Source organism: Aquarana catesbeiana, linkage group LG01 (assembly GCF_042186555.1).
Source record: "Aquarana catesbeiana isolate 2022-GZ linkage group LG01, ASM4218655v1, whole genome shotgun sequence".
NCBI classification, from domain to species: domain Eukaryota; kingdom Metazoa; phylum Chordata; class Amphibia; order Anura; family Ranidae; genus Aquarana; species Aquarana catesbeiana.
In genome coordinates this window covers 929,143,232-929,158,722 of record NC_133324.1, presented here as the reverse complement: position 1 = coordinate 929,158,722, position 15,491 = coordinate 929,143,232, and the positions used below count along the sequence as shown (strand labels likewise).

The 15,491-nt window shown below is 41.7% G+C and overlaps 1 protein-coding gene across 1 annotated transcript in view; it reads right to left on the bottom strand.

Annotated features, from left to right (window-relative positions):
• Positions 1-15,491, bottom strand: part of LOC141120762 (sialoadhesin-like) — a 111,166-nt gene that overhangs the window by 27,337 nt on the left and 68,338 nt on the right. Inside the window, exons 9-14 of the mRNA XM_073611036.1 lie at positions 12,634-12,930; positions 11,387-11,644; positions 8,319-8,618; positions 6,085-6,339; positions 3,947-4,246; positions 1,199-1,450 (exon numbers count right to left, since the gene is read on the bottom strand). Of these exons, the coding sequence (XP_073467137.1) occupies positions 1,199-1,450; positions 3,947-4,246; positions 6,085-6,339; positions 8,319-8,618; positions 11,387-11,644; positions 12,634-12,930 (1,662 nt within the window). The remainder of the gene's footprint in view (positions 1-1,198; positions 1,451-3,946; positions 4,247-6,084; positions 6,340-8,318; positions 8,619-11,386; positions 11,645-12,633; positions 12,931-15,491) is intronic.

Genomic DNA, 15,491 nt, shown 5'->3' with positions numbered 1-15,491 from the left:
TTTAAGCTTTGAGAAAAAAGAAAACCTGGAAACTCATTGGTTTCTGTGCACAACTGCACCAGATTTTGACCTCTACAGTTTTAGTAAATGAGTCCCAGAGTCTCTTTAACCTCCCTGGCGGTATGATTCTTTTGGATTGTAGGTGCTGAAAGCGGTACAATTATTTTGCATGGAAATTTGGCGTTTTATATTGTAGGTCTGTAAATCTTAACAATAACGCACTTAAATCTGTCCAAACCAGAGTCTAGTAGATATCCCGGGTATGATAAAGTTTGAAACACAAAAACATAAATTATAATATAATAAATAAAAATAAATAATTAAAAAAAATAAAAATAAATAGTAATAAAATAAATTTCCCCACGATTCACTATCGCTCAATTCTGCAAGTGTTCTAATTTACTATCGCTGTTTTCTAGCTGGTCTAAAGCCACTTTTGACGTAAAGGGACACTTTTTGGTTGCTATGGACAATCTCCAGTTTCCAGGCAGAAAGAACAGTGTATATCATGTAAAACTGCATGCAGGGCATGGGCCAAAGCACTGGGGACAAAAGGGATGTGAAATCATTTCATACAGTACTGTAATCTGTAAGATTACAGTACTGTATGTGTTATGATTTTTACATTATTTTGAATTTGCCGCCAGGCTCCGCCCCCGTGCGTCGCGATGCTCGCAGGGAACGGAGCCTGGCACAGAGAGGCTTCGGAGGAGGACGGAGCCCTCGGACACTGCGGGGGACATCGCAGGATCCCGGGGACAAGGTAAGTAAGGAGGCACCAGGATCCTGAGATGTAATCCCGAGTGTGGCTCGGGGTTACCACTAATGGTGCTGAATTTTAACCCCGAGCCACACTCGGGAAAACCGCCAGGGAGGCTACGTTGCTTTGGATGATCCAGTGGCACATGACTCGAATACATACATAATAGAGAGGTGTTTTTGAAAACCTACCCACCGCACACAACAAAATCAATTACAGAGATAATCTTAAACTGAATAAAAATAACAACAGAAAAAAAACACATATATACAAAAAAAGCTTTGTGTCCTCGAACTTTATTGTTTAAGGTGTTTCGGTGGTCAGAACCCCTAGCAATATTCGGAGGAACCCTAGGGTTCCATGAAGCCCTGGTTGAGAAAGGCTAAATTCACACAGCAAGTTAGATGTTTCAGAAAGGACATACAAGGTTGTACTTACACAGGATGTTCAAGGTGACAGATGGTGAAAATTTGCTCCCTTGGTGACGCTCAACAACGCAGTAGTATGATCCTCTGTCTTTGCTGGTAACGTTGACAAATGGCAATGTTTTCATGGTGTTTATTAATTTATTGCCATTTTTATACCACGTGTAGCTGACTCCATCTGTGGTTTCACTGGTCACCATGCAAGTCATATTTACCATCTCTCCTTCCTGTACAACTGAGGTTGGGCTGACCAGGATTCTGGTGGCTAAAAGTGAAGAAGAAAGCATGAGATGATCATAGTGATATTTAATATTATGAAATGACCATGACTTTAAATACTTGAGGGGCTTCCCAGCTGTAGTTAGTTTTGAGCTATTGGCTGGTATACAACCATCCTACAGCCCAAAGCATATGTAAACCTAATATCGATTTTTTTGGTATGTTTGGTATGATGCCCCACGTCACCCCTCCCATCCCGTTGTTGGACAATTTAAATCTACATATTCTATGGTGTTTGAATTAAGGTGTTGGTGGATATACATGAGGATATACATGTTGGGATATCTTCCTGACTTTCAACTAGAACTGAGGAAGTTGCTTGGAAATCAGGGGTGTACCTACAGGGGTCACAGGGGTCGCAATTGCGAACTGGTCCCATGCTCCAGGAGGCCTGTGTGGCCCCCTGTACATCTGGATAGGAAGATCAATAGGGGAGGCGGCATATGGAAGAACCAATAACCTCAAAAGCCTGCTTCTCCTTCTCCCGCAGGCACTCATTGGCTGCAGGAGGAAAATTGAGGGGATTGGTTCTTCTATATGTCGCCTCTGCTGCACCTCCTGTTCAGGTCCTGCTGTCCCCAGGCCCCTGTGTGCTCTCCAGCTACCCAGTTTGCTCTCCCAGCCCCCCCCCCCCTCACCCCCATGCCATGTAATTTACCGTCCCCTTCATTTTCTAAAAAGACAGAGTCAGTGATCGATGCTGATCACTGACTCTGTCTATTCATAATTGAAACATATTAAACTATGTTCCTATGCTTCAGTTTGTGAATAAATGGGAAGCTCTGTCCAGAGCTATTCCTGTCCATTCCCTCCGTGCAGCTGAGGCTGCAGAGATAAAGATTGAGGGCTATGTCTACAATCTAATTTCTCTGTCTCAAAGGTGAAACATCATAGGTCTGTTTAAACCCCTGATATGTCACCAAAATTTTTAAAAAATAATAAAAAATTAAATCATAAATGTGTGTGTATATATATATATATATAGTACATCCCTCACATTTTTGTAAGCAGTTTATTTTATTCTATCTTTTCATGTGACAACATTGAAGAAATGACACTTTGCTACAATGTAAAGTAGCGAGTGTACAGCTTGTATAACAGTGTAAATTTGCTGTCCCCTCAACATAACTCAACACACATCCATTAATGTCTAAACCACTGGCAACAAAAGTGAGTACACCCCTAAGTGAAAATGTCCAAATTGGGCCCAGTTAGCCATTTTCCCTCCCTGGTGTCATGTGACTCGTTAGTGTTACAAGGTTTCAGGTGTGAATGGGGAGCAGATGTGTTAAATTTGGTGTTATCGCTCTCACTCTCTCATACTGGTCACTGGAAGTTCAACATGGCACCTCATGGCAAAGAACCCTCCGAGGATCTGAAAAAAAGAATTGTTGCTCTACATGAAGATGGCCTAGGCTGTAAAATGATTGCCTAGACCCTGAGTCAATGAGACTCGGCTGATCACAGATTGGAGTAAGGGTCCGATCCTGGCCCCCTACTATGTGATCAGCTGTCAGCCAATGACAGCTGATCATGTGATGTAAACAGAAGATTGATAATCACCTTTTTTTCCTCCTCATACTAACAGCGTGAGGAGAAAAAAAAAGCCAAACATCGACTTCTGTCATAGGGACATCGGTACCGAAGAGGGTGAGACACCACTGCATCATCTGTGCCCACCAGTGCTGCCTACCAGTGCCCACTGGTGCATATCAGTGCCGCCAGTCAGTGCTCACCAGTACACCCAGCAATGCCCATCAGTGGTGCCAATCAGTGCCCATCAGTGCCTCATCATCAGTGCCACCTATCAGTGCTGCTTATCAGTGCCACCTATCAGTGCCACCTATCAATGCCCTTCAGTGCCACCTATCAATGCCCTTTAGTGCACCCTATCAATGCCCTTCAGTGCAGCCCATCAGTGCCACCCATCAGTGCCACCTATCAGTGCCCACCAGTGCCACCTCATCAGTGTCCATCAGTGCAGCCTTATCAGTGCACATCAATGAAGGAGAAAAATGACCTATTTGCAAAATATTTTAACAAAATATAAAACGGTTTTGTTTTTTTTCAACATTTTCGGTCTTTTTTCGTTTTTTTAGCAAAAAAAAAAAAAAAAAAGCAGTGGTTAAATACCACAAAAAGGAAGCTCTAAATGATGATAAAAAATGTCATTTGAGCATTTGAGTACAGTGTTGCATGACCGCGCAATTGTCATTCAAAGAGTAACAGCGAATATTGTAGCAAATGCAGGTTTTTTTTAATCTTTTATTATTCTATTGATTAACATCTTGTTATTTCTTGGCTGGAGTTTTGCTTTAACCAGCTGGTCAATAACCTTATACCGTATACCAATCTATGATAGATTAACATAGGGACACTCAGCACACATGACTATGAGTTGACAACAAGGTTAAACATTCACCAACCTCACTTATCCCCCCCACACTCCTTACTACTACCCCCATGTAAGTCAATTACTTACTTTGTGCTGTAAAGTTAACAGATGTTCTCGATTCAGCAATAGAATTAGTTGCAGTGCAAGTATACAGCCCCTCGTCCTCCAGCATGACCTGATGGATCTCCATCTTTAACAAGTTCTGTGCAGATGATATTTTAATCCTGGGACTGGAGGGTTCGGAGGAATTGGAAGAACCAACCAACATATGTCTATAGTACAAAGCCAATGTGGAGGGTGGATCACTATCTACTGAACACTGAATAATGCCAACCTGTGCACCAGATGCTTCCCAAAATGATGACATGACCAACCTTCGAGGGCCATCTGTGAAGCAAAAATCAAATACATGATCAGTACTGAGAAAATGGAGCTGGTTGTATGTAAAATATTTTTTTTAAAAAAGGGGGATGGAATTAGGGACTAAATAAAATATTTCTTACTATCATTTAAATCAGCCATTCTCAACCAGGGTTCTGTGGAACCCTAGGGTTCCTCCAAAGGTTGCTAGTGATTGCTTAGACTGCTTAGTAAGCTCCAAAGATGATTTAGGAATAGGCCTTTTGCTCTGCCACAGGTCAGGCTTCACAGAACATCAGTAAATTCCAGCAACTCTGCCTCAGGGGGGCAGAGCCCCTGAGGCTGGGGACCAACAGGATTGAACCAGGGCTGCCCCAGGCCTCAGACTATTTATGTCCCTCTCCAACCACCTACTGAGCACACCTCCCTAGGGGCTGGCTGCAGCATACCTGTGTGGTAGAAACCTCTAGAAAGCAGGGGGAAGCAATCAAACCTGCACCTATCTAGGAGGATGCTACAACAGGGACAAATTGACAAACGTTTTTACCCTTAGTGAAAAGACATTTTTATTCCCCCTAATTCTTATCTGAATTATTGTAATTCTAACTGTGAATGTGGTCACTGGTCACCAACTGGGCAACATTGCAACCATTGTAAAAATTGATAGACTTTGAAAAAAGGTCCTTCAGAAACCCAATGAGGGGAATTTACTAAGGGCCAATTCACAGTGCAATGCGGAGCCGTATGAGCTAGGGGGCAGTGTGGTGCATGATTCAATGCATCACACAGCTCCTTTTAGTTTTTTTTTGTAAAAGTTTAATTTGAAGTGTACAAAATGTACACTCTGTTCACTGCAATGTCAGGCAGCGTGATGAGCTGTTCTGCCCCACATTAAAGTGTGATTCAACCTGGTGTGCAGCAATAACTGAACAAGCTGTAGATAGAAACTGACTTGATACTATGCATGTCTGCTCCAGTTTTACTAAATTACCATTCCATTGCTGGAAATTCAGAGACAGGAAAAGGACGGGGCATACCTGCAGTGAAGGATCTCCAAGATCCAGCTGCCTGCATAACATGGGACATCCTTCATTACAGGCAAATGATGTGACTAAAGTTGTAGGAATTTTTTTTCCTCGAAACTTCAGCTTTAAACTGATTTGGCATGCTGACATTGGTGGTAAACTAGTAGTAGTTAGTCACATTCAACTGGGCATGTTCTGTAATGTTGAAGACATTATGTAGCCTCTCCAAGCCACCTGTTTAGTTCTAATGAGTGCCAGAAAGATACCCCAACATTTATATCTACACAGGTAGCAGACACATCAATCCCATCACCATGGAATGTGTAGAAGTTGATTGTCCAAGAACAGAAAGGGAGGTGTGAAAGTTATGGAGCCACCCTGTTCAAGTTATATTATCCTACTCCAGGTTTCTGAAAGTCTGCATAGGTGTCGATTCTCTGATTTTGATGGCTAAAGGTATGAATTGTCAAAACAGTGGGGTAGAGCTTTTTAAACAGTATCATATGTAGAAGAATGATGATGGTTAAGGCCCTCACTCTTGTTCAATGATGGTTGGTTTTTCCAGTAATGCAATTTTCACACCTCCCATCATGTTCTTGGACAAAAACATCTGCTTTTCCATGGTTATTGGAATAAAGTGTTTAAATTATAGTTATACTGAAAAGGTTGTGGTATCTTCCTGGTATCTTCATTGGATCTGAAGAAGTGGCTTGGAGAAGGTATGTGACTAACTACTATCTAAACCATGACCTAGGTATAAGAGAACCTTCAAAAACATTGGTGGCAATCCACATTTTCAATGCAAAGGAAAAGGCAAAGAAAGAGGTAAACTAAACTTACATGACACATGCAGCGATACTGAAGGGGAAGTACTGCTGTCTTGACTACCACGGGCCACACAATGATAATATCCGGAGTCACTGCTTTTAATACTTTCAAACTGCAGGTAGTTGTCATGAGTCTTCCCCAGCCATCTGCTGTTTTTATACCAAATGTATTCCATCTCCCCCAACTGGGACTTCATGGTGTCACATGTCAGCATCACCTGAACTCCTTCTGAAACCTCTTTAGATGGGTTCACCAGGACTCTTGAGGCTATAGTGGAAACAAAAAATTGTGTTTTTTTGTCGTAAGACCAACAACAATCTTCCCATAAGAATATGCTTGCGTTTTAATGTATTTTATCTATGTAATTTACTTTTACATTGTCCCATGTAAAGACATTCAAAATTCCTGAGACTGCTGGGACTTGGATGAACATCTTGGATATGATATCAGCAACCCCTGTAGACTCAGAGCTGTCACTCAAGAGACTCTGTAGAATTCCTCTTTGCTCCTCCCCAGGCAGCTAAATAAATCTTTATGTAGGGCGATGAGGGGAGGGGTGGAGGAGCTGGGCCAACGCAGGGGTATTGAGACACTCACAGAAGTGGAGAGGGCTATGATGTACAAGGAGGTGAGGAGGCTGTGCAGGGGAATTGACTCTCTTGCAGTGGTCAATTGGGCAAGATCCAAGGTACACTCCAATTGAATACAAAACCACTTATGGTACCAATAATTAAAATACTTTTTTTTGTGCTTTTATCTGCACTTTTTTCAGTATCATAGAAACTGTACCATTGCTCAGTACACTGGTAATTCAATCACTAGATTTTGACTAAGCAGCTTCCATGCTAGTACTTGGGTTTAACTAAGTTAGAAACAAATTTAGAGTTAGGGTTATTGAATTTAATCTAAGTGCTAAAGGTCAACTTCATTCTTCCCCTTTAGGTGCTCCCCAATGCTTCCGGTTACACCCCCACCTTGTATTTAATGCTTTTTTTTTACATGCTCACCTTTCTCAGATAGGAGATAGGAGGGCCCTCTTCCTCCTCACTACTTCTCAGGAGTTGGGCAGTCTTCAGTGGCATTGTACTATAAATGCAGGGTGCTGTGGTGACACCCCACCAAGACACGGACCCATAATGACCTGCACTCACTGGAAGACTTCTACTGGACCAAGGACATCTAGTGCAAAGGAATTACTGTAGGGGACTGGGACAAAGAAGAGTAGAGGTTTTGTTGTTTTTCTTTTTTACAGATTCTGTGGCACCATTCCAGAATAAAAACAACAACAAAAAAAGAAACATACAATTGCCCAGAGTTAGGGCCCTTTCACACGGGCGAATGAACTGGGTCCACTTGAAAAACTGACCCTCCAGTTTCCTCTACGGAGCGGCAGGTGTCAGCGGACATCCACCGATGTCCGATCTGATCCTGTCTGCTAAAAACATATGGATGGAGATCCATTCACATCCATCTGGCGGATTGGATGGCAGTCGGGTGTAAACAGACAGGTGGTCCGTTTACATACGACCTTCCATAGAGGAGAGTGGGGTGTGTCTGTGTCCATTCTGGATCTGAGGAGCGGAGTGGACACGGACCAGCCATCGGCCTACTCAGCAGGGATCAGTGGATAGATTCCCCGCTGAGCAGGTGGACTCCAACTGAGCCCACCCTGTGTGTAAGTGGCCTTAAGCTTTAAGTGTAAAGGAAAATAAATGAATAGTTTACTCTCAGTCATGAGCTATTATCCAGTAAGGGTTCTTAATAATTCAGTTTTTGGCAGATGCTGGAGATTTAAACCACTGTCAGTTTCTTAATATCTCTCAGAGACCCTGTTGTAAGATATTTGTGCCCAGATAGATAGATAGTTCCCAGATAGGCATAATGGCAATGCCCACAAAGTGTTCCCATCATCCATTCTAGATTTTATTACTTATATTATTGAAACTGTAACAGGAGTTGCTGCAACACCCAATGGTAGGTTAGAACATCCAAGACTTCCAGGTGGACAGGAGCAGAGTCTGGAACTATGGCAGGAAGATCTCACTGGTGGAGTCTCCCAGAACTATAAGATATCAGGGACTGACTCACCTCCATTAGGTTCCATCTATCTAATTTAGGATAGAACACTTTTACTTTATATAATGGCAGATCAAGTAAAGCACCTGAATAAAAGGTCATGCAGGGGACCGGAAGTCAGAGCAGGCAATAATACATTAATTTCATGCAGGAGCTTGATATCAACTTACTCTGAACAATGAAATGTAAAGTCTCTGATAAAGATCCGATGGGGTTTCTAGTGGTGCAGGTGTATTTTCCTTCATCCTCCATCTTAAGGTTATTAATATTCAGAGTTAACTCATTCCGAGCTGAAGAAACTGTGATCCGCCCATTTGAAGAGTCTGCAGTGAGTCTGGAAGCTACCAACTGGTCTCCTTTGTACAGCAGGACCTCAGCTGTAGGGTAGCTGTCTATGGTACAACGCATAAAAGCCGTACGCCCCTCTTTAGTATCTTGGAAGGATTTGAGCTGCATATTTCTTGGAGCATCTGATATAAATAGAACAAATAATGTTCATAGTGAAGGTTCTAAAAGTTTATATAGACGAGAAAAGTAAAGTTAAAGGAAAAATTACAAATAGAAATTAAGCTAAGCAGAGATCCATAGACATAGAAAGATCTGATGTCTTGATAACCCACTTCAGTTCATTTTTTGCTATTTGGCACTGCATTATATTTAACTGGCGATTGCGCGGTCATGCAACGCTGTACCCAAACAAAATTTGTATCATTTTTTTTTACACAAATAGAATTTTCTTTTGGTGGCATTTGATCATCACTTGTTTTTTTATTTTTTTGTGATATAAATGAAAAAAGACCAAAAATTTTGAAAGAAAAACATTTCTTGCTTTCTGCTTTAAAACATATCCAATCAAAAAAAAAAACTGATTGTGTGAACCAATCAGTCCTGCTAAAAATTGCAGATTGCCGCCATTACTAGTAAAAAATAAATAAATAATAAAAATGCCATAAATCTATCCCTTATTTTGTAGATGCTATAACTTTTGTGCAAATCAATCAATATACACTTATTGTGATTTTTTTTAACCAAAAATATGTAGAAGAATAATTATTGGCCTAAACTGATGAAGAATTTTTTTTATTTTTATTTTTTGGATATTTATTATAGCAAAAAGTAAAAATATTTTTTTTTTTCAAAATTGTCGCTCTTTTAATGTTTATAGCACAAAAAATTAAAAACCTGTAGAGGTGATCAAATACCACCAAAAGAAATCTCTATTTGTGGGAAAAAAAAAGAAAATAAATTTTGTTTGGGTACAGCGTCGCACGACTGCGCAATTGTCAGTTAAAGTGATGCAGTGCCGTATCGCAAAAAAAATGGCCTGGTCGTTAAGGGGGGCAAATCCTTCCAGTAGTTGTAGTGAATATTCAAACTAGGATATATTGCATATACTGGAATTACACTTTTTTTTATACTACTTATGACGGCGAGCAACAACTTATAATGGGACTGCGAAAGTGCAGTGAGAAATCTGACACTAACTGACGCTGGGGGGAACTGACTAACTGCCACTGAAATCACCAGTGACATTATTACAGTGATAAATGATAATACTATACACTGTCACTGTACTAATGACACTGGCTGGGAAGGGGTTAACATCAGGGGCGATCGAGGGGTTAAATATGTGCCTATTGCCCTGTACACACGATCAGACATCGATCGGACATTCCGACAACAAAATCCATGGATTTTTTCCGACTGACGTTGGCTCAAACTTGTCTTGCATACACACGGTCGCACAAAGTTGTCGGAAAATCTGAGCGTTCTGAACGCGGTGACATAAAACACGTATGTCAGGACTATAAACGGGGCAGTAGCCAATAGCTTTCGTCTCTTAATTTTCTCTGAGCATGCGTAGCACTTTGTGCGTTGGAATTGTCCACACACGGTCGGAATTTACGCGAACGGATTTTGTTGTCGGAAAATTTTATAGCCTGTTCTCAAATTTTGTGTGGTGGAAATTCCAATGGAAAAAGTCCGATGGAGCCCACACACGGTTGGAATTTCCGACAACAAGCTCCGATCGCACATATTCCGTCGGAAAGTCCGACCGAGTGTACAGGGCATAAGTGTAATGTGTGAAAGTGTGCTTTTACTAGTTGATCTCTAAGTTTCTCATCCCTGCTTTGCGGGAAACAGAAACACAGAGATCGTTTCATGTGTACAGAGCTCTGTGTTGAATGTCAACACAGAGCTCTCAGCTGTGAATGTACACAGCTGATAAGCACTTACTGGCGGTGAATCATTGGCCTTTCTGACTGGCTCCTGCTGTGTACAATCACAGAGGGAGCCGGCCATGGGGTGCACATTCCTTAAACCTGGAAGTAGAGAGCGACATACGGGTACGCCAATTTGCCTACAGCGGCCGCTCTTCCGCAGTACATTGTGGGCGGGCGGGGGTCAGTCACTAAGTGGTTAACTGGAGGCTTTTAAGCTCCAATTCTGGACAGGTAATTAATCAATTCCTTAAGGCACTGCACAAGCAGAACATCACTGACTACAAGAAACATGAATTTCTGTTATGTAGAACTCCTTATCTGCTTGACTGGCCTATAGGTTCCCAAATACCTTGTAGAATAAAGAGACAAACTGTCTGGAGAACAACAGTTTGTACCAGAAGCAGTAGAAGAGATATCAGAGGTCTAACAGACCCCCTATATTGCCATAAAGAGTACCTGTCACCTGTCCAAAGCTATCACAATGGGGCTCACTGGCACAGTCATTGTATATTCTCATTGGTCACAGTCTGGCCCCCTAAAGTCTACAAAACAGTAAACTGGTCCTTTGTTTAGAAAGTTTGGAGACCCCTCTAGAGGAGCTTTATAAAATTTTTTTTTTTTTTGCCTTCCTCTGTAATAATTTATTCTTTTTTTTTTATAATGGTTGGATCTGTCTTTTTTTTCAACCAAACTATGTAACTATATACTATTTAAATCTTGAAGCATTCCCACATTGGTTTAGATCCTGCACTGTGGCAGGTTGGCACGGCAGTGCGAATCGCCGTCATTGTACATCAGCCACTTTAAGAAGCTATAGGGGGCGCACGCACCCGCGGCGCGATGCTGGAGTCGATGCGCCTTTTGTAAAAAAAAAAAGTTTTTTGGAATGTTCTTTGAGTTTGCCATTTTCCCAAATTATCGGTTTGTGATATATTTGTACGGGTCTGGGCCTAGTACAGTTTTTCTTTTTTTTTTCTTTGGTATAATTTGTCTGGTTGGATGTTTGTACTTACATGCCACCTGAAGTCTAACGGGGGCGGAGGTCTTGCTGCTCCCACCACTCCATGCTTTGCAATAATATGACCCGGAATCTGAGCTGGTGACTCCCCCAAAGTATATAACATCCTCCTGTTCTTCTATAAGCAAAGCATTATTTTTGTACCAGCTGAAGGTGTCATTTCCCGTGTCTGATGAGATTTTCAGGAGGCAGGTGAGGGTAACGTTCTCTCCTTCTCGTACATCCGCAGATGGGGACACCATAATTTTTGCCGCTATTCAAGCAAACATAAATACAGGTCATGTCTTGTTCACCCTTCAAGATCATATGAAACATCCGAAATATTTTTTATGCAATAGTAACCTCCACTCCCTACTCCCCCACTGCCCCCCCCCCATTTTTTTGTTAAAAATAATTAAAAAAATAAATCGGAAAAAATAAAACTGTAAAAAAAAAAAAAGCTACTGACACAGTCCACGCCTCATCAGTCCCACCTATCAGTGCCCATCAGTGCTGCATATTAGTGCCACTGTCACATGATATTAAAAAAAAGTATCAATAATCGGTATTGGCGAATACTTGGAAGAAAGTATCGGTACTTGTGCTAGGTCTTAAGTGGTATCGGGACAAACTTAGTAAAGATAATAGTGGCCATAATTCACTCATACTTTTATGAATTAATACAATTTGTCCTGGAGAGAAAATGCCATGGTAACTTTTGATTTTGATAAATAGCTCAGGGAATGGTTTATAAATGAACCTCTAAAACTTAACCCCTAACTTTTGGGCCCTAACACCAACTTTAACCCATCCTTTTATTACATATATTTATATATACAGTATATACTGTATATCCATACGTCTCTCTCTCTCTCTCTCTCTCTCTCTCTCTCTCTCTCTCTCTCTCTCTATATATATATATATATATATAAATATCAAATAAAAATAATAGAAGAAATTCCAGCTTCTATTTTTGAAGGCAGGATGTTGTACACAATACTAGAACTCCAAAACTTTCTGATAAAAAATACAAAAATAATTTAGGGTAATATATTTAACAGCTATAGTTTTTAGAAAATTATATTATGGTATACCACTATCCAAAAAAAGGGTAAAGATAACATTTTATATTACAGTATAGAATAATTCTGAGTTTAGGAATTTTACTCTCCAGTTGTGTTTTTTTTTTCTTTTTTAACACTGTCATTCTGTAAGAACACAGCAAAGAAAATTGAGTCACCAATACAGAGAGTTGAAGCTTACTTGGTGCGGTGAATTGTAACGTAGAAGTCATTGAGCCATATGTGTTGTTTGCTATGCAGGTAAAGGTCCCCTCATCCTCCAAGACAACATCCCGGATTTCCAGTTGTAAGGAGTTGGTAGAAGACTTTATTTTGAATCTATCAATGGAAGGATCTTTCAAGCTGGAAGCTACAAGTGTCTCTTTTCTGTATAGGAACAACAGTGATGGAGGATCACTGTCCACTGTGCACAGAATAATGGCTGTCAGAGGGTCATGGCTTGACACAAAAGATGTTACCGAGAGGTGTCTGGGGGGATCTGTGAGGAAGAAGCAGACTTAATAATTATATAATAGAAAATATTAATAACATAGGATATTTAGTGCTCTTCATTCAATAAGTAAGAGTTTATCTGAAGCCTATGCTTTCTCTTTTACTTTTACATTGACTGTCAAAGGGTTAGGAAGGCCATAGACGGTGAAAAATTTGCACGATTCCCCCATCAACACAGACAGTACTGACAGGGGGATCCCCCAAGCCAAGACATTGTATTCTCCCGGTGGGGGAGGGCGAGAAAGCCGTCCCTGCCGGGAGATCACAGTGATTATTGCTAGTGGCTACAGCAGCTGCTAGCAATAATCGCACGCAAATCCAGCAGACTGGTTGTACCCAAGTTGATCGATCGATCAACTTGGTACATTCAGCCTGCCCATACACGGTTGGTTTGAATCTTGGTCGGTTCTTGGAGAACCTGCTGAGATTGTAACCATCTGTGGCCGGCCTTAGAACCTCTGTTGGGTTCTTATTGCTGTCTTTGTTCCTGTAACGAAACATCCCACACTTGGCTTGAGTGCATTCGTCATACACCGCTTCCTTCCAGTCTGAATATAGATATCAAATCTTCGAACCGCTTGCAACCACAAACTAGGTAGTACTCATTTTGGCTGCTGACCATGAACTGTTTATTGAAACACAGGCACACAGAGATATTCAAACTTCTCATCAGTAGACTATCCAATCAGCAGGGAGAGCTGTTGGAGGAATCCCCCCCTCCCCTATCACAGCTAATCTACATAGACATGCCCATAATAGGTTGCTCATAAGGCAGACAGACACAATAGAACGATGGAATATATCCACACCCCAAACGACCCAGCAAAGAGTACACAACAGTATGAGACAATATACAATATATACAGTATATATATACAACATTCCAGTGTAGTTGTACAGCGAGTCCTATTGGTACAGGTCAGACTGGGGTTCTCGGTCACCCTGTGCCCCTAATATACACAGGTTGACTTAGACATAGGAGGTGCATGGGGTGCTGAAACAAGGGTTTCCCAACCTCTCCAAGGGATTCAAGGTTCCACGGGCCCCCCGCCCAAAGTGACTCCTGCCACAGTTCCTACTAGCGAGATTCACCCACTCTGTTTGTCCTGGTGACTGTTGTCACTTGTACAAAATAGTGATAGGGAATATAAAATTTTGTGACTGGACAGCCATAGCCTTGGCAGCCCAGGCAGCTGCTATAGGGCCTGAGGATTGGAGGGGGCCCACTAGAAAGTTGAGGCAACTTAAACATGGAAAACTAGTGTGCATGTAAAGATTCCAAAATTCAATAAAAACAATCCTGATCCTGAGTTGTTGCTAATAACACATACCCTTGTCTTTCCTCCATCTACAGTAGATTTCTAGATTTATTATCTTCAGAGCTTCTGCTCACCCCAGCATTCACTTTAATATAAAACCTTGTATGCCTAACACAATCTTCCTGAGATTAAAAAGCTCAGAGTGTCTCTTCAGCTAAATGAATGCAGAAATAAATTTGCACAGTCATAAAACACACCTAGCATGGGTTGCAAGCTCACACTGAAGAAGTGATTCTACAACACCTCTAATTTAATCTTAAATATTAACAAATAATGTAGCACTATCCAAAATATATACATGGGCCCACAGAGTGTCCTGGGTTCAGCCCGGTAAAAAACTAGGTTGGTACATTCGTCACATTGTAGAGAAGCAGGAGGAGAGGTGCCTTGAAGTTCAGGCATATGTGTCGTTACCCGGTAGGGCCTGGCTCTCGTCCGAGAACAAAAATAGGTCCTACAGGGTCCAGGTTTTAAACTATTGGTCTCACTGGTGTCTGGCTGTGAGTATGAGGTCTTCCGTTTTGTTTATGTCTGCGACTTTTCTAAGCCATAGGTCAATGGTCAATGGTTGGTGGATGTGGGGATTTCCATAGGAGGGGGATACATGCTTTGGCAGCGTCAAGGAGGTGGCAGAGCACTGATTTCTTATAAACTTTCGCTGGGGTCTCTGAAGCATGTAGAAGAAAGAAAGCCGGGTCGTCTGGGATGGGGCGTTCCATAAACTTTTGCGCATTTGACGTACTTTCCCCCAAAAGTTTACGAGCTTGGGGCAAGACCAGAAGATGTGTAGGATGGTTCCTCAACCCTTCTGGCATCTCCAACAGAGGTCGGATAGCGAGGGAAAATATTTGTGTAGTTGTGATGGGGTTCTATACCATCTCGACAGAATTTTAAAATTAGTCTCCTGTGCTTTTGTACAGATGGGGGATTTGTGTATAAAATGAAGGATATGGAGTCGCTGTCTTGGGGTGAAGCTGCGGTTTAAATCTCATTCCCACCCGGTCAATCCTGGGGGTTGGAAGCCTTCTGGGGGCGTATTCAACAGGTTGTATGCGAGTGATAGTGTGTGGTAGAGCTCCTGTGTCTGAGCAATATTTCTCAAAGGCCATGAGAGGTTGGCTAGGTTCTCTAGGGTGTGGCAGGGATTTTAAAAGGGACCCAGTTGGAGTGCTTAGAGGAAGTCCAAATGAAAGGGGCCCGCAGGGTCTGTAAGTTCTGGTACGGACAC